The sequence below is a fragment of the Strix uralensis genome, chromosome 16 (assembly GCF_047716275.1).
Source record: "Strix uralensis isolate ZFMK-TIS-50842 chromosome 16, bStrUra1, whole genome shotgun sequence".
NCBI classification, from domain to species: Eukaryota; Metazoa; Chordata; class Aves; order Strigiformes; family Strigidae; genus Strix; species Strix uralensis.
The window spans coordinates 16,260,560-16,285,665 of NC_133987.1; the positions used below are offsets into that span (position 1 = coordinate 16,260,560).

General features: G+C 36.5%; 1 protein-coding gene across 2 annotated transcripts in view; it reads left to right on the forward strand.

Moving 5' to 3' along the window:
- Positions 1-25,106, forward strand: part of GRIN2A (glutamate ionotropic receptor NMDA type subunit 2A) — a 192,419-nt gene that overhangs the window by 119,655 nt on the left and 47,658 nt on the right. For both annotated transcript variants that reach the window (XM_074885901.1, XM_074885902.1), the window contains exons 6-10: positions 10,514-10,719; positions 12,676-12,844; positions 12,969-13,122; positions 17,744-17,869; positions 20,473-20,702. In XM_074885901.1, coding sequence (XP_074742002.1) covers positions 10,514-10,719; positions 12,676-12,844; positions 12,969-13,122; positions 17,744-17,869; positions 20,473-20,702 — 885 coding nt within the window. The remainder of the gene's footprint in view (positions 1-10,513; positions 10,720-12,675; positions 12,845-12,968; positions 13,123-17,743; positions 17,870-20,472; positions 20,703-25,106) is intronic.

The following is a 25,106-nucleotide window of genomic DNA, read 5'->3' on the forward strand; positions in this document are numbered from 1 at the left end:
GGTCAGAGGAGTTGGGCAGAGACAGCCTGCCCCTAGCTGCGGCTTCCGTGTCTGCTGCTCTGGCGTAGGACTGTGGGAAGGGGGCCAGGTTTAATTATGTCAGAGGGGAGAAGTGAACTGCGGCCAAGAACGGGCTGTCACCACCAGAATTATTCTTCTGACCACAAGCTGATCCCTGCCTCTGTGGATGAAGACAAGTAAACTGACTAATCAATTTTCCTGGCAAGCTGGATGTAGCTCTCGGCTATCTCGGAGCACCCCGCATTTATATCAGCAGAGCGTCACTGTGCTCTTCAGAAGTAATAGGACAGTTCCTCTGACTTAGAGACATGAGAAGTCCCTTGCCCACCCCCTGGTTTATTTGAACATCTCTCCAGTGTCGTCTTGACATTCTTTCCAAGTTGCATTTCTCACCCCGTATCTCTTAGCCAATTTCTGTCTCCTTGTTCCTTTCTTCCTGCGCTGTTTTGCTCAATTTCAAAACTGTCAAAGTTACTCATCTGAGAACTAACATTTCCTGCTCTCAGTTTCCAGCCAGGCGCATGCTTTTACTTCCAATTACAGTATTGCAATGAGTATCACAGAATTGTTTTATTGAAGTCTTCTTAAACATCCTCAATCTTATATGTAAAACATCAAGTCCTAGAATCTAATTAAATGATTTACTCATGGAAAAACTCACAATGCATCAGCCTGCTAATCCTTGTAATGTAACTAATGTACATAGAGATTGCGAGTAGCTACTTTATGTAAGAAAGAGTAATTGTGGTTTATATGAAGATTTTTTTACCTAATATTCTCCTGAAAATACAAGATTTAATATTAAAACTCAATTCTCTTTAGTTTTAGTGTAATAATCGGCTTTTTCTTAAATACAATTTTTCCTTGGTCTCCAAATTGATATACTTGACTTGAGGCTTGAGGTTATAGAAAATCCATTCAACCATAGTTGAAGAGCGTACATCTTACCTCTAGGAAAATAAGTTCCTTTTCCTTTTCAAATTATTCAGTATCAAAACTTTGAAGTGGTAACTTCACATGTAAATGGGGTTGATTGAGGGATTTGTCCCATATCAGATTCTGAAAAAAGCTGGTTGGATGATAATGGTTTGAAGACTGAAAATCACTTCTGGGCATGTTCATCAGGCATCCAGCAAGATATTTTGACAGATCCTATAGCAGCTGCTCAAACTTCTGACATCAACATTCATATTCTTGGTGCTAATGCTGACAGGCAAAGGGGCTGCTGTTCTCAGGCAAGAGATTTTTAAGAAGACAAGCTTAATGTGCTTGTTTCAGTGAAACTTGATAAATTTGCCGGAGTTAACAGTGTTGCCCAAATATCATCAAAGCACTGCAGGAGCACTGTGCTAGGGCTAAAAAATCCTCGGAGGTCCAGCAGTACCAGCTGCAACTCCCCCATTAAGCTTATCTCAGTGAGGTGTGACCTGGGTGTCTCACCCGGCCCATTAACTTCACTGAATTGTGAACGTCACAGTCTGTTAGTCTTTCTTATTTTTAGGTTTTTTAATGTGGAAATAAAACCAATCAATCCAATATTAAAATAGTATATAATTAGCAGTGGCAAAATTAGGTGGTTTAATTAGCTGTGCATATCATATACATTAAGTAAGGTAGGGAGGACTGTATAGCATTTAAAGATGAGTGTATTCCATGTGTAAAGATGAATTCCAGGGTAAAAACAATTTTTACTGCTGCTCCCAGAGAGATACAGCTAAAATTATCATGGTGGACTATATTCTGGGTGAATTTGTGAGATATAAGTGTCCTGCATTTTTGTAGCCAATGAATTTTTACAAGAAGCAAGAGTAGCAGGTACTGTGTACCACAATTGCTAGTTAAATGCCACTGCGAGAACCATTACTTATATCCAGGTTTATTCTAAATGTAATGAATCATCTTTAAATTTCTATTAATGCAGGATTTAATGTAGAACTTGATTTTGCTCTGATTATGTAGCATATGCCAGATTTACAAGCTCTGTGTGAGGCTGTACACATTTGTATCTAAGTAGGAATGAGTGGGCAGAGGGTGTGTGATTCCTGCCTGGAATAAATGAACCAAGGTCTTCACAGAGAGCTCCATCTGGCTACTAACTCCGCCATCATGTAGCCAAGAAAAGACAGCTATCATATCTAATGGTGTAGCTGAAACTTCACTGGACAAAAACCTAACACTTGATCAGATTTCTGACAGAACTTTTTGTCAGAATACTGTGATAATAAAAGGTCACTGAGATGGTACAGGGTAGTTTCTTACAAAATCTCTGTTGATTTCAGAGCAAGGGTTATGACAGTGGAAGGATCCTTATGCCTCATGATAGACATTCCCTAAAAGTTATGAAGAAATGCATATATTTTAACTAGAACAGATGAAATTGCACGATCTAATCATCCATTTGCTGGTATATCTTTTGTCAGTAGCTCTGTGGCCTAGCATGGTATATTATCTTTGCCCATAGCAGAAACAGCATGCTCTTTAACATCTGTTGGGTTGTCATTTTCTTTGTTCTATCCTTGTTGCTTAGTGTATTTAGTCTTCCTGTAAATATGCCTATCCTGACACTTACTGTCGAGTGAAAATTGTGTATTGTTTCTGTACCAGTGAGCTTTTACTTAGCCTAAATGCGTTTCCTTTACTTAGCCTAAAGGCCTTTACTATACTGAATTGTTTGAATTACACCAATTATTATACAGCATTTCTTAAATCCTGTATTCCCAGGAATTGCGGCTACCATGGAAAGCAGTGGTAGAGTGTGCTTTGCTCCTGTTCTTTACAGCTAATATTAGAGAGGAGATTAAAGAGTAGGAAGACTTTCTGGGCAGCTCTTCCTCTCTGGAGGTAAAGGTATGGATATCTGGATGTTTCTGGAGAGCTGTAAGATCTTCACTGAGTGCAGAGGTGACAAAAAGTCTTCCATAGCTGGGAGGTGGAGGAAAGGGCTGTCAATTTTTTTAGCTCTCTTTCTTTCTAATGACATAATCAACATTTAAATGGCTTCCCTGGCATGGGTTTGAACTCCTGCGCTACATGGAGTTACTTGGGACATTTCCCAGTACCAAAACTATACCAGTCACTGAGGATTTGGTGAGTGCTAATTACTAATTCTGTATTGAAAAATGAGGCTACAGGAGGTGGTAGCTTTTCTTTCTCATTCTGTTTGTTTATAATCTCTCTGGATACTGTGTTTGCCTTTGAGCCCTGCTGGTCACAGCATTGGTGCCTTCCTGTCAGCATAAGGAGCAGCCGTGAGGGAAGAGCGATACATTTGCATACCCCGTATGGGATTCTGCAGCAAATTTTGAAAACTTCAGAGTCTTTAAATGGACGTCTTCAAAGCACACAGGACTGTAAAACACTCCCTATTAATAAGACATGAAAGTGCTCACATCATATTTTGTCATTTAAATTTAGAGTGTCATTGTGAAATATGGACCTTCAGAAGCACGAAGCGACACGAAGGTTTACAGCAGAAGGTATACAACAGATGCTGCTTCTGGAGGAAGAATTTTGCTCTGGTGTTTTATTCTGCAGCTGCCTGGTTTTGCTAGCCCAACAAACTCAATTTATGCTTTCTAGTTATTGACTTAAAACTTGCCAGAGTAGCTCTTCCTTGTAAGTGGAAAAGTGTGATGAAATAAAATTGATAAATAGTTTGTCTTTAAATCAAGGTGAATTAGATTTTGCATTGGCTCAGCTTTATTTTCTTCACAAAAGTGAGACAACTCAAAAAGTAAGTTTGCAATATGTGTTTAATGTAGAAAGAATATCCCTGCGAATTTTTCTCTTTTCAAAGGTTTGGTCGAGTAGTCCTGGGAGTGCATTTAGTATCCATGTTGTCATGTAACATTTTTCCTTACAAAAGGATGATGACTGTGTATTGCGTACATTTCCCATCTGCTGGGAAGAGGGTGATAGGACCGAGTTATTTGTTTGTTTTCTGTGAGATATGCTGGTGTGACAGACTTTCTTTTCATGCCAGCATTGGCACGCAAGGGAGAACATGCTCTGTTCTTTTCCTTCTCTGCTCAGGATCTGGCCTTGCTCTTTTTCTTGGATTTGATGGTCTCTGTGAGGCTGTGTGGTTAGGATTATGTCAGTCATCCTTGTATTATTTAGAGACTGCTTTAGAGTGCAGTGGGAGAGGGGTCTCTGTGAGGTACAGAAATGTGTAACTTTGCAAGTTGACTGTCTTAGGCTAGCTATATTTATCTAGCTGTTACACAGAAACACACCAAATACTTCATTATCGCCCTCCTCAGCCGCAATCTTCAAAAAATAAATAGGCGGTCAAATAAATGAGGTGGTCAAACGATGTATGTAATACAGTGAGTTTGTAAGGTGCTTCAGACAATGGTGGATGAGATGAGGATCCTATGATTGCTAATTCGGTCTGACATCAAACAAGCTCTTCTGTGCTCTCAGCTATTTTCTGTTTTCCTTCCTGTATCCTGTAGAGATTAAACCAAAGGGAATACTCCAGACTGCATTTGAAGATGGAGAAAATAGGGAAGAATGTACACGTTCAAAAGAAATATGGTGGTACGCGTACCACTGCAAGTCTGTACTTGAAGCTGAGTTTGCACATACAATAGTGAATCAAAGATTTGATTTGCTATTGAGACTGTATTTTTTATGCGAGTCCTGTTTTTTTGGCCATAAATAAGGATTTTTTTATAATTGGGCGAAGATCTTTCCCAAAAATTGTACTATTGCCCTCTTTTCAAGTGAGGGCCATCTTCTGTATTTCTCTGGGATTGAGCCCACATTGTTATCAGTCTGACTAGGAATGACAGAATTTTATCATATATCTCTGGATATTTTGTGTCATTTCTAGAGTAAATGTATTTGCATGCGATTTTTGACAGTTCTGTAATAGAGCATGTCTGCATTTTTTGAGCATTATCCTCAGCTAGAATTTTCTTTTTAAAAAATGTTTGGTTTACAAATACACACTACTGTGTTTATTACTTTAAAATCTTTCTTAATGCCATTTTACCTTCCCCCTCCATTTTTGAATCTAGCAACACAGATATTCCATTGTATCTGCTGAGAGTAAGCTCATTTTCACTTTTAATTTCTCTACTAGTAGGAGATTCTTACTTTCTCTACTAATTGGATTCTTAGGAAGTCTAAGCAGGAGAGCTCTCTTTCTAGACACACTTTTGTGCTCTTTGCACTCTAAGCATGCTATTCTCTTCTCCATTGCTTGACTTGCTATAGACCGTAACTAAATGTAGTTAATTGGGTTTAAGGTTGGAGCATAAATCAAATTTTCAGACCTGTCTTTGAACTATTCAGTAGTTTCATCTTTTAGGTTGCATAATCCAGAAGTCCAAATGTTCTTCCTGTACATTTTTTAATGCTCTATTAAATGGCTGTCATTCTAAAAAAGTCATGTTGCCTAAATGAAAAAGAGACTTTACAGAACATATTTTATAAAAATAGCTATAGTTTTCCCATGTGCTACGTGTGCCTAAAGGTGCTAAGGAAACAATTCCTCACCACGTGAGGTTTTGAAACAGCAAATGGTTGAACATGAAGATGACTTTGTGTTACACCAAAATTGGGATTGATGGGGATCTTAAATATTTTTAATCTTCCAGGAAAGAGGAAAAGAATAGGTGAGGAAAGGGGTGCAGGTAGGACTGAGCAAACTGCCCTGATTTATCTACAGCTAAATTTCCTGTCATTAGGAAGTGGCTACACCAAGTATAAATGTTTTATCTTATATTGGCTTAATTTTAAATTCAGGATGGCTGGGCCTGCCACACCAACTCAAATACGTGAGATTCTTCTTAATGCAGTAGGAACTTGTCTCTGGCTGTGTACTGTTAATGAGCTGTGCTTTCAGCTGAGCTCTCTGGGGCAGTAGTCTTGTTTCCAGGAGCTAGGGGAATTGGTTATCCTGACCGACACAAAGTTTTGAAATCTTAAAAATGTTTCCATTCTGTTTCAGAGAAAAGAAAGTTAAAAATTCAATTTCTATGAATCGGTAATCAAAACAAAACAAAATAATAGAATGGAGTAGTTGAAATTCTTTCACCTCAAATTTATCTCTACCTATTCTGATAAATTAGCATGTATTTCTAGATAGCAAGTCCAGAGCTATAAGTGCAATGTCTCTATTAAAACATCTTTATTTCTGTTTACAAGCTGTTTCAAATGGTGGTTTTATGTTTCGAATAGTAAAAAGCCCAATTTCTAAACTGTTTTCTTTCAAGAAATTAGGACAATGGAAACGATTCTCTTCTACTCGTCTCCCACTCTGTCAAAATATAATTTTGGAAACCTGGCAGACCCATGCAGTATTTCAACTCCCTGTTGTCTTCTGGCTACCCTTTTCCAAGCAGTGATGGCTTGGAGTCTGAGGAGATAAGAAAAAGCTTCTGAATGGCAAAGAGTTCCCTTGAGATTGATTGAGTACAAGTAGGAAGTTTTAGGCTGCAGATGGAAAGAATAAGATAGTAATTTTTCACTGTAGTGATAATATTTTCACAGTAGAGGCAGTGTGTTTCCATCCTACATGTGAATTTACCACTATTTTATTTTTGTGGACCTGTTAGTCTTTGATAGACTGACTATGAAAATTGTTTCTGGTCTCTGCTAAGAGTATGTAGAGTTACTGTTCACTACTGTTCCATATTGGAGGTTTGTAGGTTCACCTGCAAGTTAATGTGTTTTAGTGTTCAAATATTTTGTCATTAAATTTAGAAGATGCTGCATAAAGAATTTCTGTATCAGGGATACCAATACTAGGTAGGTAAGTATGCTAATTCAAACACAGACCCCTTCTACTTCAAATCTAGATGCTTGGATTTGGTCAGAGGATGCCACGTTTAGTTGATTTCATCAGTAGCTATAATGATCATGAAGTAGCACACGGAAAATGAGTGCTGCAAAACACTGGAGGTAATTGAATTTTGAAGCTATCCAGGTTGGTAAACTATTTCACTGTGAAATGGTTTATTTGTATATCACCATTGTCTCCTACTGAGAGCAGAAACTGAACTTTTCATATTCTATTTTTCATATTTTACATATAAACTTTTTCATATTCTACAGCATTTATAATGACCTTCACAGGTGAAACCAGGATTTGGCATGCTTTTCTCAACTCACATATTTCACTTTCTTGTCATAGATAAGCCACTTTAACAGTCAGTGTTGAATAAGGACTTAACGTTTGGGTTTGCACATAAGCAGACCTCTTTATAATGTTCTGAAATACAGCGAGCATGTGTAGTTGTTATAACCTGCTGTTTTTTCCCTAAGCATTTGAAGTTTAAAAGGTATTCAAAACAGATATGGACTGGATCTAATACTAGATCTGACTTCCATAAGTGACATAAATGCTGATCCTGCAGGACACCTACATATGGATGCAATTTCATAAATTCTCTTTATTGCGACGTGAACGTGCTCATATTTTAGTTTTTCTTATTCTACAATTTTTCTGTGTCATTCCAACCCTTCACCCTGTAAAAAAGGGATACTAGATATTGCATAAGGATGTTGAAAGAACTAAATAATATATGAAGATACAAAACATTGTGTAAATAATTAATACCATTCATATTCTTAATAACAATGCTATAATTAGTTCTGCACAATCTAAAAGGCTTCTAATACAAATACAAAAATCCTCCCATATTTTGACTACTCGCTTTAATTGTGTAGAACTAAATTCTTTCCCTCCACTTAAATGAAAAAGTGTTTTGATAATTCAAAACTGTAGCAGAATGATAGAAGTATAACATGTAATCTTCAACTGTATAACTATTTTAAAATCAAAATACCAAATAAACATGGGAACTTGTGAGTTCACTTGTGAGTTCAGCATCAGCAGCAGAGCAAATCCAACGGCTGTGCTAACCATTTATTAATTAGAACAGACAAACACAACACAAACATTTCCCAAACAAAAGGAGTGACCTACAGATTCTTTCTAATTACTGCTCTTCCTCATGTGCCATTCTCAGCCCACCAGTGAGGATTTTCAGAGCTTTTTTGCCTTTTGCTATTCTACCACTCTTCTTGACATTGGTATCATTCTCTTGTACTTTTTTTTTTTTCATTGTGCTTTCTGACACTGTGGGTTACTCATTGTACTGGTGGTAGCAGGGTTGACCAGCAACAGACATGTGATTTGTGCACCATATAAAGCCCAGATGAAGTCACTGCGACAGCCTGGGACTGCAGCAGTAGACCTCTTTGGACAGAGAAGTAGGGATGCCCCTAAGACCCAAGGCAAGGTTTTAATTTTTAATAATTTTTTTAAAAATAAGGATACAAGAAGTGAATATTAAGATAATTCCATGGAAGGCAACAGATAGAAGATTTTGGACCTAACTTCAGAGATTTGCTCAACACGTAACACTTCCATACAGATACAAATGTCAAAAGAAATTAGCATTTCTCTGAATTCAGCTGTTTTAAAAATATGACCGGTTATATTCCCCTCAGAACAATAAAATGGCAGTTACTCCAGTTGAAGTATGAAAGAGTACCACAATTTCTCTTTAAACAGCATCAAAACAGTTGTTGTATTTTTGGTAGGATCAGATGAACTCACATTGTGGTGGCAACTCGTGTTCCTGTTGGTCTGTGTGACAGTGATGCAAACACAGGGGGTGGCTTGCAGAGGGAAGTGCTTCAGGACCCAGCAGACCTGCCTCCTCCCGGAATCCTGTAGCGAGGGATTTTGAAGGGCAGGTGTGCCCCTGGTATAGTCCTGAACACCCAAAAGCAATGGGGCCTCAGTCACATTTCATTTCTTCTTGCGGGTTGGAATAGGCAGACGGTCGGATGCATTTTCCACTTCTGAAATTCATTGTGTTACTTGGCACATTTGCTGTTTGACTGAAGTACTGAGCTGGCTGGAAATGTCCCCATTCCAGATGGCCAACTTCATGGTGCACTTAGGGCATAGATATGAACGACACTGTGTGAGCTAACGTAAACCAGCACAGACTCTGCTGTGAATGCGATTATATACCATAATTTGACAATTAAACTATTTTTGCAATGCAACTGCCTCATAGAGAGTTAAGTAGATTTATTTCCCTGTGATGAAATAGTTTTTCTCACAAAGGCTTCATCCATTGTGTTTTGGTTAAATTTCATACTGGAACTGTACGTATAAATCCTGTGCCTGGTTCCCATTGATTTAGGTGTGAATTCCTAATTCCCTTGAGATATTTTGAATTTCCTAATTTAAGGGTGTAGAGATTTGACATTTCTGCCTCCTACATTAAAGTTCAGCAAAACGTCTTGACTTATAAACAGGATGGAAAGGAAACCGCAAAGGGCATGTACTTATATGCTTCCCTAAATAGAAATGGATATAAATCATGTTCTTTGGGAATTTTTGTGATTCATTTTTGAGTCTTTAGAAGACAGAAGGTAGGTGACAATTTTTTTATGTGTTGTTTTTTTTTTTAGGACCTGAGTGTCTCATTGTACTGTTAATTCCCACCATTTTCCTTGCAAAACAAATATTTTAGCAGTCTCATGATTGTTATAATTTGTTTAGCTTAAGCGACTGAAGAATTATTAAAATGCATTAGGTTATAAATTTTGTGGATTGCTAGCTCATTTATATTATCTGTCATCGCTACTGGGATAAAACATGCAATTAGCGTTATGGATACAAAGTAGTTAAACATAATCTGAGGAAGAAAATGCTAGAGTTTTCAAAATATTTAAATTGTATGTCCTCTCTGGTGTTCTGGAAGTGGAAAGAAAAGGACATTAATTTAGAAGGGATAATTTGTAATAATAAATAGACAATTTTAATTTAAAGTGAGCTGTGCTTTCTTAAAGTTCCCAAACAGTTGGCATTAACTAAAGCAAAATAAAATACATTATTTCCAATAAAAACAAAATCATGCACAGTTGAATTGTGTTTACTAAAAACGTGGTTTGGCCTGACTCAGGTACAATGGAACCCTAGGTAAAGGCTTTCACAATGGCTTTCAAAACATAATAGAAGAGTCTTCTATTTTGAGAAGATATAGAAATGATATGATACTTTGGTTATCAGTCTGATGTGTATGTGGATGTGGGGTTAGGGTTTTTTGTTTAGTTGGTTTGGTTTGATTTTTTTGAGAACTGATTTCTTATTACTGCAAATTGGTCCTGATTACAAATGGAGTATCTGATTGGGGTTCTGGCTCAGATGGAAATGATGCATATCAAATTTCAGTGCAACTATAGCCAGGTGGTAGATAGTGTTACCTGATGTTATCCAGTCTTTATAAAGCTGTTATCTTTTAAAATAATGGCACCTTATTTGTCTGCACCACAGTGCATTTTCTCACTTCATGCAATTACTTAAAAAGTTCTAAGATAATTTTGATAAGAAAACCCCAAGACAACTGTCTCTGCAATGTAATTTCCTGTACCCATATCCCAGCACATTTAATATTAGATCTCATTTGTTGAAAACAAGCAAGCAGATACCAGCAGCCTGTGTGTCTTGGCATTTCAGGTGGGGAAATGGGAGAACAACTCACTGAGCCTGAAGTACTCTGTCTGGCCAAGGTACAGCTCTTTCGCAGACAGCGACCCAGATGATAACCATTTGAGTATTGTCACCCTGGAGGAGGCTCCCTTTGTCATTGTTGAGGATGTGGATCCTTTGATGGAAAGTTGCCAAAAAAACACTGTGCCATGTCGTAAATTTGTCAAAATTAAGTAAGTAAATATACAGCATTCGTTTTTTTTTTTTCTTAGTGCAAAATATATTCCCCTATTTTCACACTAATTCTTTCCTTTGCTTCTTTCATTGTATAATTGTTTTCTGACACTTTGCTGTTCCTTTTCTCTTGCTTCCTATCTTTGCTCTTCCTTCTATATTTCATTTCTTCCTTCTTTTTCCCATTACCACATGGTATGCTCTTGTTTGCACATCTTCCTTTTTAGTAAGTTGAAAGGTTCTGGTTATATACATGTAAGTCACATTGAATTAAGGACAACACAGTAAGTTTATAGTGAATTCAAAGTCAACTAGAATTAGCCCTTTTCAGTCACATGAAAGAAGATTTGTTCTAAAATAGGATTCCTTTAATGAGTCCTCTTTGAATTGTTTCCAGTTATGTTGAAATATGCCTGTTTTAATTAGTCTTTAACAATTTGAGAATGTCTCCTGTTGAAAATGTATGTTTATGCTGAAATTTTGTACAGGATAAACTACTCCAGCATTAAATATCACTGTGACGTACCATCTAGAGAAAAGTCTCCTGCTTTGATTGCTCTATAACTTTGGAGCAGTCGTTAGAAATCAGTGGAAAATTTCTCTTTGTGCATTTATCAGTGTTGTTTCACCCATTCTGTGCTTCAGTCTATGTATTTATGAACTGACTATAATAACATTTTTTTACTGAGCAGGTGTTAGGGAATATAATGCCTGTTTCTGCTAAATGGTTGTGCATATGCTTCCTGAAGTCCAGAGAATTTTTTTTTTTTTTTACATAACTGTACTTAGTCAAGTTCTAAACTAGTTTTATTTTAATTTTGAATTCTTTCAAAGGCCATAAAATATTGCCTTGGCTTCTGAAGTCTCTTATTCTAAAAGGTTCTAGAGGTCATGAAACGAACATTTCAGAAAAAAATAAAGGGAAAGCCCTCATCTTTGCACTCAAGGACAGCCTGAAATTCGCTTTCTCAAAGTGCAGAAAAAGGTCCAGCATATATTTTCATTACAGTGAACTGCTGTGCCTTTATATAGCTTACATGTTGGGAAGTTCTGCAATTGCTAAATGACGTGTAGTCTTATGTCTTGAGAGTAGAAATAATAAATGTTTAATCTGAGCCTAAAAGAGACATTAGTAAGAGAAGACTATGTCTTGGTGGAGAAGTGAAGTGCAGTAGGCTGGATACTGCAGCAGAAAGCATGTCACAGAATCATAGAATCATTCAGGTTGGAAAAGACCCTTGGGATCATTGAGTCCAACCATCAGCCCGACTCTACAAAGTTCTCCCCTACACCACATCCCCCAGCATCTCATCCGAATGACCCTTAAACACATCCAGGGATGGTGACTCTACCACCTCCCTGAGCAGCCTATTCCACTGTCTGACCACTCTTTCTGTGAAATATTTTTTCCTAATGTCCAGTCTAAACCTCCCCTGTTGCAGTTTAAAGCCATTCCCTCTCGTTCTGTCACTGATCACCTGTGAGAAGAGACCAGCACCAACCTCTCTACAATGTCCTTTCAGGTAGTTGTAGAGAGTGATGAGGTCTCCCCTCAGCCTTCTCCTCCTCAAACTGAACAGTCCCATCTCCTTCAATCGCTCCTCACAGGATTTATTCTCCAGGCCCTTCACCAGCTTCGTTGCCCTCCTCTGCACTCACTCCAGCACCTCTATATCTCTCTCGTATTGAGGTGCCCAAAACTGGACACAATACTCAAGGTCATACAATGTTATACAAGGTCTACCATTTTCTTCATATTAAGCAACTGCATTATGATTAGTAAGAGCTACAAACACCATATAAATCATCCTGTGGATAATTTCTCCATCAATTCAGAAAAAACATGGTCACTCACAAGTATGACAAAACGTTGTTCTGCAGTATGCTGAATCTTGCTGTTGTGGTTCTTCTGTTTTCCCAGTAGAATTGTTTATGTCTTTCTTCTCTCTTGACAGCAACTCAACTAATGAGGGAACTAATGTAAAGAAGTGCTGCAAAGGATTCTGCATTGATATCTTGAAGAAGTTGTCTAAAACTGTCAAGTTCACATATGACCTGTATTTGGTGACTAATGGGAAACATGGCAAAAAAGTCAATAATGTGTGGAATGGAATGATTGGTGAAGTAAGTTCTGTTAGGTAAAAGAGCTCTTAAGTAAGAACCTAGCAATGTTTATTTTTAATTCTTTTGGAGAAATGAGGTATTCTCTACTGAGTAATATTGGTGGTGTCTTCTCTTTGTGGATCAGGTGGTATATCATCGTGCAGTTATGGCTGTGGGGTCTCTCACTATTAATGAAGAACGCTCTGAAGTGGTTGACTTTTCAGTACCGTTTGTTGAGACTGGGATTAGTGTCATGGTGTCACGGAGCAATGGCACAGTTTCACCATCTGCTTTTCTAGGTATGATTCTCCAACCCATCCAGATCATTTAATTGCATTTCTATAGAGTTGGGTAGGTTTTGTTATTCTTTAAGCTATATAGTGCACTGACATGTTTCTGTCAAGTTTTGAATTTTACATTAGGAGGTTTGTACTGTGTTGATGTGCTGATTAACATGATTATTAGCACAAGAAGATAGTGCTGTTGGTTTCAGATGCAGTAAGTGAAAACCAATGATAGCGATTTCAATATGCAAAGAAATTCCCCCAAAATCTTCAGCTGGAAAAATTACTTCCTCAAAAACTCCTTCTTTACAAACTAATTTATGCTTCTTTGTAAATGGTTTCATATCTTTTTAACATTCGCATTTACAAAATAATTTAAAAAACTCTTGTAGAATAGCTAAGCAAAAGAGACTTCCTTATGGTTAGAAGAGATCTGACAGCTAATTTGACAACAGTTACCTCTGGCTTCTGAACACCATTATACTTCACTGGAGAACTTCTGAGTGTTTTCTCCATTGATGCAACTGAGCAGCGGAGTTGTGATGATGCAGTTAAACAGTGCAGATATAGCAGAAAGGAGGTGGGATATAAAGAAACAAGGACTTTGGTCTTCTTTCCTTGTTTGCTTCTTGTTTCAATTGTTCACTTCTCCTTCCGTTATTTCCCTCTCCTTCTCTTCTAGTGCTTATTGTTTACTTCTGTATTTGGTGGTTAGCCTGAATTTACCTGAAGCTGAAAAGAGAATGAGCCATGAGATGGATCAAAAGTGCCCACAATGCTGTTATGTTCCTCATGGTGTATTTGGGCCCAGTATTTTTAAAGATATTTTGCACAGGAAAATAATGCTAGTGACACTAAAATAATTTAAGTGAAATTGAAAAAAAACCCCAAACCAAAACCCAGAACACCCAGTATTTTCCAGATATCTTATAGAATGGTTTAGTACGTTTAAGTCCATTGGGTCAGCAGTGATGCCGTTTTTGCATTGCCAATTATGTGGTTTCTTTTTAAGAAACACTCTTGCTAAGTGTACATTCCTCAGTTCCACTGAAATCACTTGTAGCCATTGAGGAACAGATTGTTGGTGTAGTGTCAGCTACAAGTGAGCAAATAATTGGGTTTTCTTGCACAAGAATCATCAATTAGCCACAGAGCTTATTTCTCATACCTATTCCATAAAGGCACATTACAGAGATGATGCAAATAAATATAACACAGTGAGTAATCAAGTAACTTCCCAAACATGGTGATACCTAAACAGATTTTGTTGGTGGCTAATGTTTTTGTTTACTGAATGAAAGACTTTTAAATGAAATTATAAGAGGCTATACTTCTAATGAAAATATTCAGATAGTGTCTTTCCATTTTGATAAGTCATTGACTTGTAAAGTGAATTCATTTTTTAAATTGCAGTCGCAGCATGCTGAAATGATAATTTGAAATATAAGTACTGGGGTGTTTTCTAAATATGCTGCAAATGCAGTTGATTTTTATCACGGGCTCAGCTTACCTCTTAAAAATCTGCTTACAGCTACCATCTAAAGAGAGGCTGCTTTTGCATTTTTCACAACAACATAGTTATTAGATTTCTAAAATGCATTTAATGTTATTGGTTTAGCTGGGTGTACATATAATTCAAAAAGTAAAAATAACCCCTTCTTATAAAGCTCTATAGAATAGCATTACTTTGAAGAAATCTGATTTAGTGCACCAATAAATCAACTCTGTGCTCTCCGAAGTATGTTCTGGTTTTTTAGATGTTGATGAAACTGCCACTTTACTGGAATTGACTGTGTGTTTCGATGAGGTGTGCATAGTAGTAAAATGCTTTGTTATGCAAAATACTATCAGGCAGATAACTGAATTTATTCACAGACTGATTTTTGTTTCAATTAAGTGAATGTCTAAGAACAGAGTCATCTTACATAATCCTGTTAGAAGATTTTTTTAAAAATCTGTCAAATACAATATTTTTTTCTTAAATAGCACTTGATTAGAGTTCATGAAATATCTGGTTTTGTTATTTGTTACTATGAATGTAGACAAATACAGGATTTTATCTGAACTAGATTTTCCATTTGGTGGTTGTATCCAATAGATCTAAGTAACTGATGGGCTGACAGCCTCTTCCTCATCTGCTGTGTTCTGATTCTGATGTGGGTGTCTCCTTCAAATGAGAATTTTATCCACATTAAGTCATTTTCATATCATACTAACATTCATATAGACTAGATCCACAAATACATTTTTTTATTCTGTGGAGATTTGATTCAACCTTATTTAAACAAACAAAATAAGGGAAACCTCAAATACAAATGTCTATATATTAAGAGGGAGAAAGCTCATAGGTGAGGTCAGTTTTCTTTTTTGAAGGCAATGGTGGAATAGGAAATCTATGCCCCCATTTATTTGATGTATTGTTTAAGCATTACTTTTGGTGGTGGGAGGTAAAACTTGAAGTTAGTGGAGTAAGACATCTTTCTGAATTGCTCAATATTCTCCATTGCCAATCATTTGAAATGTACACTGGCAAGTCATATATTAGTATTTTTCTGCCGAATCATAGTTTTATTGAAAATTCTTATAAAACCTGCTGCTTGCCTGAGGGAGGTTCTCTTTCTGTCCTTTGAGAATCAAAGAACAGTGCTGAATATGTAATTTGATCTCTAATATGACAGGAGGATCGACTTTGTTATTCAGTTTATTTTGTACTTGTTCAATCTTACTGCTTGCTATTCTAAATAGCTTTTTATTCTCCTGTTGCTCCTTTTAATCCTCCACCTCATTACCAGACTGCTTAAATTATTAAAGAGCATTCCGCTTAAACTGTTGTTTATAGCTCACTTTTTCACATCAGCTTGTTTTGGCCTTTGCCTTATTTAGATTTTGACAAATTACTGCTGCTGTTTCTACACTGTTGCTTTTGATAAATTTTATCAGCCTTGCTTTCTTCTATGAGAATGCTGTCAAAATTGTATGATAGTTTTATGTTAATTCCAACTGAATAGAATTAATATGTGAATTCATAGAATATTTTTTATTAATTAACTCTATTTGGCTACATAATGTCCTTTACCTGTTCTTTGCCTTTTAAGAATTCTGTTATTTTGCAAACTTACTATTCTCTTCCAAACAAATAATTATAGTAATTGAAAGAACTTCATAACCTCTCTTAAAAATAAAATAAAATAAATATGCTGTTCCATAAAAAGTGGCTTAAAATTTCCCTGCCCTTTTAGTTCCAGTTTAGTTTAGCATCCAAAATCACCTGGGGCTGTTTGGAATTTGGTCTTTTCTTGGTTCCAAATTTCTTAAGAAATTTTTGGTAAAGGCAAATGATCTCATGAGATTTCCATGCTTGGGCTCAAATTATTAGACTTCATTCTAGTTCTGGGTGAATCATTCGTGCTAAGTTGGGCAAGGTTCATATGGGTTTAGCACACCTCAACTCTCACTCATAGTTGTTTCCTGCAATGATGGAAGAATTTTCAGTAGTTCAAATCTTAATTTAAATTCAAAGACAAAGAAGTCAGGATGGAGGGCTTTCAAAAACAGACAAAGCATTGGTACACACTAATTCCTTGTAATTTCAAGTGCTTCTTGGTTTTGTCCTAATTTGAAATAGTATACTAAGATTTTTTTCTCAAACTTCAAACCACACTCACACTTGCATTATCTACCAAAATTAGGATATAAAATGCCCCCAAATAATCCGCCTTGATAAAGAGATATTACTTTGCCATACAAAACCTTTCTTACATATACACTTACACCATGATAGCTACCACAGGGACTCTTGAAAAGACAGAGAATTTGTGATTGGGCAAGATGACATTTAAGAACTTTGTGTTATCCCATACAGTTACCATATCCAATCCTTTCAAAAAGTTGGTGCTTAGTCTGATACTTGAAACTGCTTTTAATTTTCTGTTCCAACCTACTTCTTTTACTTAATCATGGTTTTTCATGTCATTCAAACTGACATTCAGTTTTCCATGAAAATCTTTTGATTTCAGAAACGTGCTCCTAGATGAGAATGAGACTTTCAAAAGAATGTGTTTGCAATTGGTAAAAACAACATTTTCATTGCAGATAGAAAGTGAACACAGAGGAAAAAAAAAAAAAATTAGCTTGAATGCAATTATTTAGCTTTTTTCCCTAACACATTTTGTTGGATAGAAAGCAAGAGAGAAGTCTACTTCACTGAATTACCAAATGTATTAAACATATGCTTAATTGCTTTTGCTGTGCAGAAACACAGTCATAATGGTTGGACCATCCTGTTGATAACATACAGGATGAATAGAAATGGGCTACCTGATTGTAGACTGAATAAGCAGCGAGTCAAACCAATTATTTGCCACTCAGTGTCAGTGAAGTCTTTGTCAAAGAAAAGTGTGCAGCCTTTGTTTTTGAATTGCAACTTACATTTAAGATTTTGACTTTATGAATTTTACATGTATATACTAACAGCAGTTCTTTATATATTGCTATTTAGTTATTTGCTAGCATTTTGGTTGGTAAAAGCTAATTTAAAGAAAGCTGCTGGGCTTGCCTAGCCAAAGACATTAGAATTCTTGTGCTGCGACTGGTTTAATGAACTGTGTTTCTGTCTCTCTTGTCTGTTTTGCTGCAGAGCCTTTTAGTGCTTCTGTCTGGGTGATGATGTTTGTGATGCTTCTCATTGTGTCCGCCATGGCTGTCTTTATATTTGAGTACTTCAGTCCTGTAGGATATAACAGGAACTTAGCACAAGGGAGAGGTAAGCTTTCCATTTTACACAACCCTAAAGCTATAAAAAAATCATGTATTTCCCATCCCTTGCCCTCGATCTTTTTAAAATAACAGGCATAAAGCAGTAAAAGCAGCTATGAAACTATGTTTGCTCTTCATTTAAAATATCATTTCTTGAGGGCTTATATGCTCATGTTTGTATTCTAATTCATTGAAATAAAGACATGTAGAAGGGTAAGTGATATCAGAGAGAGTCGCATTCAGGCAGTGTTTGGTTAGTACACTGTATCAGTTGTAGAGTGTCAGCTCAAAAAAGGATTGGAATAAGTTCTACAGACTCCTGACTCATGAATTCATGGTTAGTTCAGAGAAAATGAGCTAAAGTGGTGTGGTTTGGTGGATAATCTGAAAAATAGCAGTTACGTTGTATAAAATTTTATGTAGTTCCTATAAAAAATCTTATGAACTCAGCCTTGAAATGAGGGCAGTGGCAGAAAGGCATCACTTTTTTCTGTGTAGCATCCATGGTTATAGAAACTTCATTTTCAAAATATACCAGCACAAAAAATTTAATACAGAGCTTGCCTTTCTCAGTGAAAGCTTCAGTTGTATATTATCAGTACTTTGACCTGAGAATGAGGATTCCATGTATTGTGGTGCCATCATCCTTCCCTTTCTTTACTTACAGTTGAGAGTACAGCCTGGTTTTATCTTCTAAATCATACTTTCCCCATTTTATAAGAAGAGATCTTCCAACTTAGTGAACACAGTTCTGGAGACTTTTACAAGTTAATGGTTTCTTCTAGATTATGATTGACTTGTTCTCTGAAAAAGGGGGTTATTGTAATGTTCAGGTGATGTCATCCTTTCCATAAGGTGGTAAACGTGTAATCTCTGTCCAAAATAAACACTGTGTTTAGGAATGGGAAATCAAAGGTGAATATAGACACTGGGGATCTAGGGGCTAGGCTGTTCTTTTCTGTACCACCTCATGTTCCAGAATTGATTATTTAGTGTACGTACAGCTATAAAGGCATATTACGGCACTAGCCCATCCTAACCTAGCTCTAGAGACTTGCCATGAATCCAGCTGCTGTTCATTTGAAATGTGGGAAGTTTAAAATGAACAGGAATCGTTATGTAGGTTATTTCTTTCCTTACGCATTGGCAGGATGAAGCTCAATGGTAATACAACCTCAAGTAGCATAAACAGAACTTTGGACTGCATTCATGGCATATACTTTCCTTATCATTGTTGCTCAGAAAATACATATTATCCCTTTATCAGCTCAATCTTAAATGGCTTTAGAAGGTAGTTTCATAAACCAAAAGTCAGCACCATTGTGTTTATTTTACTGCACTCTATCTTCTTAGCACTGCTGTAGAATAGGAAGAGGATAATCTAAGATGTGCTTGATTGTATCATGAAAGATTTGCACTGTATTAGAGAGCATTTCTACTGAAATGAGAACATGCACTGAGTATACCCACTTTGGGTTTTATTCTTTTAACAATAATGGAATTATTATTAAAATAAAATATAATTAAATTAATAACTAAATCTGAGTTTGTAATGTGCATCCCCTTGGATAAAGGCAGAGGGTGGGGAAGGAGGTGATAGTACAGGTGTCTTCATTAGAGTTTATTGTCTGAACTGCCATTTAATTGAAAAATAGATACTTATCAAAAGGTCAAATGAATCACAGTCAGGGGAGGCCTGTTTCTCTCCACTGAGGATAAAGGGAGTCCAGATGACGAGCAATATGTGATGACTGCGCTGTACTTACCTGGGTAAGAACAAAATTCCCTTTATTCTCATAGAGCCTTACAAATAAGGCCTTTTACGTGGATAATAGCATTGCTAATCCACTTCTGCCACTATGCAGGCGTGAGGGCATTGTGCTGACCACTTCTTGATTTGGGATGAAATGAAAGCGGACTGAAAACAGGAATAACAAAAATTATGGAATGGACTAGCTGGGATAGGTTCTTACCTGTAATGCTAACACATTTGAAGCTACAGAACTGACTCTGAACATGTGAGGTAACCAGAGTCTGGTTTGCTCTAAGTTATGTGTCTATACAGGTAGCTCCTTTGTGTTGACTTACTGCTTTACCCTCTGAGTGCAAAGTTGCTTAAAAGTAGGTGATGTATTCACACATTTTGATCTTAAATACGTTTACATAATGGAAGACTGGAGATGACAAAAAATAATTTGGGCAAGAAAAGTACTAGAATTGAAGCATAAAGACTTAAACCCACAGTTTTCCATTTTCCATGTCCACTGGCACAGAAGACTGAAAGGGGCAATACCATGGCACACACCTTACTGCAAGAGACATACCAGTTTGCTTCTCCTCCAAACCTATGCTTTCCATTTTCATTTTAAAACTTTTGAACTAAATACCACATAGAAAAATGTTGAATTATTTTTTTACAAATATGGAAATTAATTAATTACAATAGAGAGTCCCTATGGTAAATCCTGTGTTTCCATTGGGAGTACAGTGAATATGTATTTGAAATATCTTTTAATCGTGTCTTTGTGAGTAATTTGTTGTTATTATGTAGGGTATCTTGCCAAGTTTTGATTTAACTGTAACTACAATAACTGTTCTTTGCCATTACAGATCCCCATGGACCATCCTTTACCATTGGAAAGGCAGTGTGGTTACTCTGGGGCTTGGTATTCAACAACTCTGTGCCTGTGCAAAACCCCAAAGGGACAACGAGTAAAATCATGGTGTCAGTTTGGGCTTTCTTTGCTGTTATTTTCCTGGCCAGTTATACTGCCAACTTAGCTGCATTTATGATTCAAGAGGAATTTGTTGATCAAGTGACTGGACTGAGTGATAAAAAGGTAAGTTTCCAGCTCAAAGAGGCCAGAGTCCATTCTTCATAATCCTTCTACAAATTTGTACTTTGTGCTAAAAAAACTGTGACCAAGACAATAAGCTAAAACTGGATGATTTCATTCTGAGTGTAACCCCTTACTAACAAACCTGAAACCCAAAGCATGCAAATATCAGACTGTTTTCAAAGTCTTTGAGTTGCCTTTTCAAAAGTAACTCCATTAATTGAAAAGTGCCTTTATTTTGTGTGACGGCAATCAATTCCTGTTTGATTAAAAGGAATGCCTCACCAATATACCAAAGCTTGAAAAATGAAAAAGTCAGTCTGATTGCAGGGAAGGCATATTTAAAATTACTTGAACATCTCTGTGTGGAATATTAATAATATATTAATTGACAAAATATTCATAAAACCAGCAACCATCCAGTAATTATTGGAAGCCAGTTAATCTCCTGAAAATATGTCTTTTTGCTTTCTATGTAGTGTGCAAGGAAGTAATAGAAAGAATTCAGATTTAAAGTGGTGCCAGCACAAATAAAAAAAGAGAGAAATGATCAAAAGTGGTACATACTGTGTGTAGATGTTTTCCTTCTGTAAAATGGCAAGAGTAAATAGGAAAAATAAACACATACAAAAAGTTCAGGTTTTGTGTTATCACATTGAAGTGAGATGTAAATTACATAGGATAGGGACAGAATTTTGATGTGTTTGTGGAAGATGCTTTCCTAATTCAAGAACTTTTGTGAGAATTTCACTTTGAGCAGTAGATGCTGATAGTTCACTTAAACCCTACTTGAGTTTCACACAAAATAACAAATAATAAATATGCTTATTTTTCATAGTGTTCTAGCTTGACTGAACTTTCTTTTGCTGAAGGTATACTTCCCAGATCTTTGTACTTGTGGATTTTAATCAATAGCCTTATAAGTCAGAAACCCAGCAATCACTTCTTTTTTATTTCATTTGTATGGCTGCTTTGCAATAGTGGTATTGCATGCAGGGATTGAAGTCCATTTGGAAAATTATTGATGTGATGGATATGCACAAAATACATGAAGGGCATGCTGTTTTCAAGTTTGTACCCAGTTGTTTTAAAATGAAACTAAATATTGACATTAAGAAGTAATATTTAAATTGAGTATAGCGCAAGGGAAAACTTCAAAAGGGATTTTTCTCAAAAGACAGAAAATAAAGGAAATTGTTATTCAAAAGAAGGCAACAGCTCAGATGGCCTTGAGTCTGTTTTTTGTTTTAACTGCTTTTTATGACCAGCCTTTGATTGATTGCCTGAAGTATCAAAGCATGAATTGCAAGCATGGCTAGAGGAAAGACAGATAAAAAGAAAAAAAAATGATAGTAGTTTTGTTTTCATTAAGTTGTGTTGTCGCAAAACCTTTGAAAGAGTATGAAGACTGTTAAATATACCTCTATTTCACGATAACATTCTTCGTAAGAGACAGATAAAAGGTATTCTCTTGAGGATAAAAAGAAAGAATTTGAGAAATGTCTTTCTCATGTTTGTGAGAAAGTACAGAGCGTTTCCTGGGAAGTCTAGGTTTTGGCAGGATTTGGCCTGCACCTGGCACAGCACTAGCCTTCGGGTCTGCCAGTGCACCCTTATCTTCCTCTCTCTGCTGGCTGTTTGCCACTCTCACCTATGGGCTGGGAAAATGGCAGTATTTGTTCTGTAGCTTTTGGCTAATAACTTCCTTATTTTTGTCATTTTTCTGTTCTCTCTCCTAAGTAGGATGTTATTTACACAAAAAGCAAAACAAAAATAGAAAAATACTTGAATCAGAAAATACCATCTGTTTTTGTGTGGTCTGCTGATCATTTATTTGATCTGCTACCTTTGTTTTTATTTTACAGTTCTTCAAATTTTGCCTGAAGCATATAGAGATAAATCAGGGGAGCCATGCCTTTTCTGATTAAATTTAACAAGCCAGAAGTCCAGAAAAGCAAGGGTCTATTTCAAAACATTCTTCTTGTCATACACAGGTTTTGCGTGGTTTCTCGGATTTTAGAAATTCAAATAATTTAGGATAATTTATGGGAATATAATCTGATTCATGTTATATTGTTTTTCTTCCCTCTTTGCCTTGTTGCTGCAGTGTTGTTAGTAGGAGAACAGTTCAGGAATTTGCAACAATTTTACTTTTTTTCAGCAGAGAGCTCTGATCCTTGCTTCAAGCAAAGCGGTAGTAGGCAAAGACCAATGAGAAGGGCCAGAAGTATGGATAAGATTAATTTCAAATAAATAATATCTAGGAGTTCAATAAATTTTTGAAAAAAACTTCTGGGCTGGTAAATCAGTTTACTGATACCTGATTTTCTTCTGCTCTCCCCTTTTTCCTACTGCCATGACTGAAGAGTCAAGCTCTTTTGTCAGTGCTGTATTGTGAATGCAATAAAGTATTCCAAATTAGAGATACTGGGGTTTCTCAGTCCAGCTCCATATGTGATAGACTACAGAGAAGAGGAGCCAGGAAAAAACCCTTCTCTCTCTGAAGCAGTCATCCCTGACCCTCAGCAGTCAATATCATCCCATTCAGGAAATGTGTTATGCTCTAGCATGTGGTTCACCAGATTTGCTGAACACATGATAACGTGCTATTTACCCTTCTTCACTTTAAGACTTCTTGATAGTTTCCTCAACATTCATAATGTTGCTAATGAATTTCTGAATGCCATGTCATCTATGTGTCACCCAGAAGTACATGGCACAGCATGTACTGGAGTTACTAGGGGTGGGTGTTCCTAAACTCAAATGATTCAGAAAATGAGAAGAAAATTATAGTTTGACATTCTTGTGTATGTAAAAGATTTTTAAGAGCTTTGTGCTCACAAAACGGTACAGAAAATGAGTCCAAAAGCATCCAGCAAAGCTGGCATTCATAGCACTTGTTACTTCTGAGATCACTTACGCCTCCTTCATGCAATGAACTAGAGACAAGATTACTAAGGGAGAGTAGATAGCAGTGGACAGAATTTTCTTGCAGAGTGTTTATCTGATGTGATTCCTCCGCACAGTAACATTTTAAGAGTGCCCCACATGCATGTGGTCTAGGGGATTCTCTTCAACCTTATTAGGAAGCCTTAATTATGCCATTTACAGGTTCCTTATTTTTGCAAGATTCACCGTATTCTTGCAGTTTGGCATTATATTTTTGTGCAATAAGATGTCACAAGTTCTATAGTTACTTAGAAATACATCTGTGTGAAAACAGAGCAGGCTGAGGTCAACGGGCAGCATGGATGATGGGGTAGTTAGGGTGACCCTCTTGCCCCAGTCCATCTCTCCACTTCAACATTAGACCTTTACAGGGCTTTTTGAGGGTTGTCAGGCATAAATATCAACTGCATTTCAGTAAATGATGATTATAATAATAGTCTTGGAATTACTAATAGCTATATTTTTCAAGGATCACAAAGATCAGATTGTCAGTGTTTTCCATCTGGTAAAAGAAGAAAGGAAAGAGTTCAAATATGGGTGCTTTTCTATCACTCCAAACCAGCCATAATTCCTGCTAAAATCTGTGTTAGCAGAGGGTTAATATTTACTATTTTTGTAATGTTTTCCACAGTTCCTTAAAATACTCCAGAAAGATAACAATTGCTCTGAATACCAACCTTTTCAGGCAAGCATGCAAAACTTCAGATTAAGTCAGTATTTCATGTTTGTGAAAGATCACTTTACTGATTTAATGAAATTGTCAGTTTTGTTAAGGCATATAGGTAAAACAAAATAAAAGCAAAATATCAGAGTTTTGTTGCCATGTGCCAAGGTCTAGCAGCTGGCAGAGCATGGGGATACAAGAACAAATCGGTTAGTCTTCTCAATAACAGTAGATATCTCCACAATTATGATTCAAGCAGGGGTTGTGCATTCAATTTAAGGATTTTATTAATGATTTTTAAAAAAATAAAAGTTTCAGAAAATGTCTAGGAAGAAAATTGCTTCCTAGCAGTGATGATATATTTTATTTCCCATCATGGGGCTTCAGGGAAAGTGAGTGCATGTAGAGACTTGATCCTTTTTTCTTTCTTGTCTCATGCCTGCCATGTAGACCTTTGCTACAATCACAGAGCCTATATGCTTCTCCAGGACATGTCAGTTCACAGAATATAAGTTCAAAATTATTGATGAGAACTTTGTACGCCTTAGATATGAGTGCATTGTTACTAAAAAGCTTTTAAACCCTTTCTTCTTTACAAATAATCTGTGGGCAGGCAGTAGTAACAGACAATCTCCTTGTGACTCTGAAAATTTTTTGGTTGGGTGTCTTGTGCCAAGAAACTCCAGTCTGTGTATGGTGTTTGGAACTATTCATCTGCTTGTGATCCCTGTGATCTTTGAATGAACTAGTACTTTTTATTAATCTTTGCTCTCCTGCAAAAATATTTTTGTGTT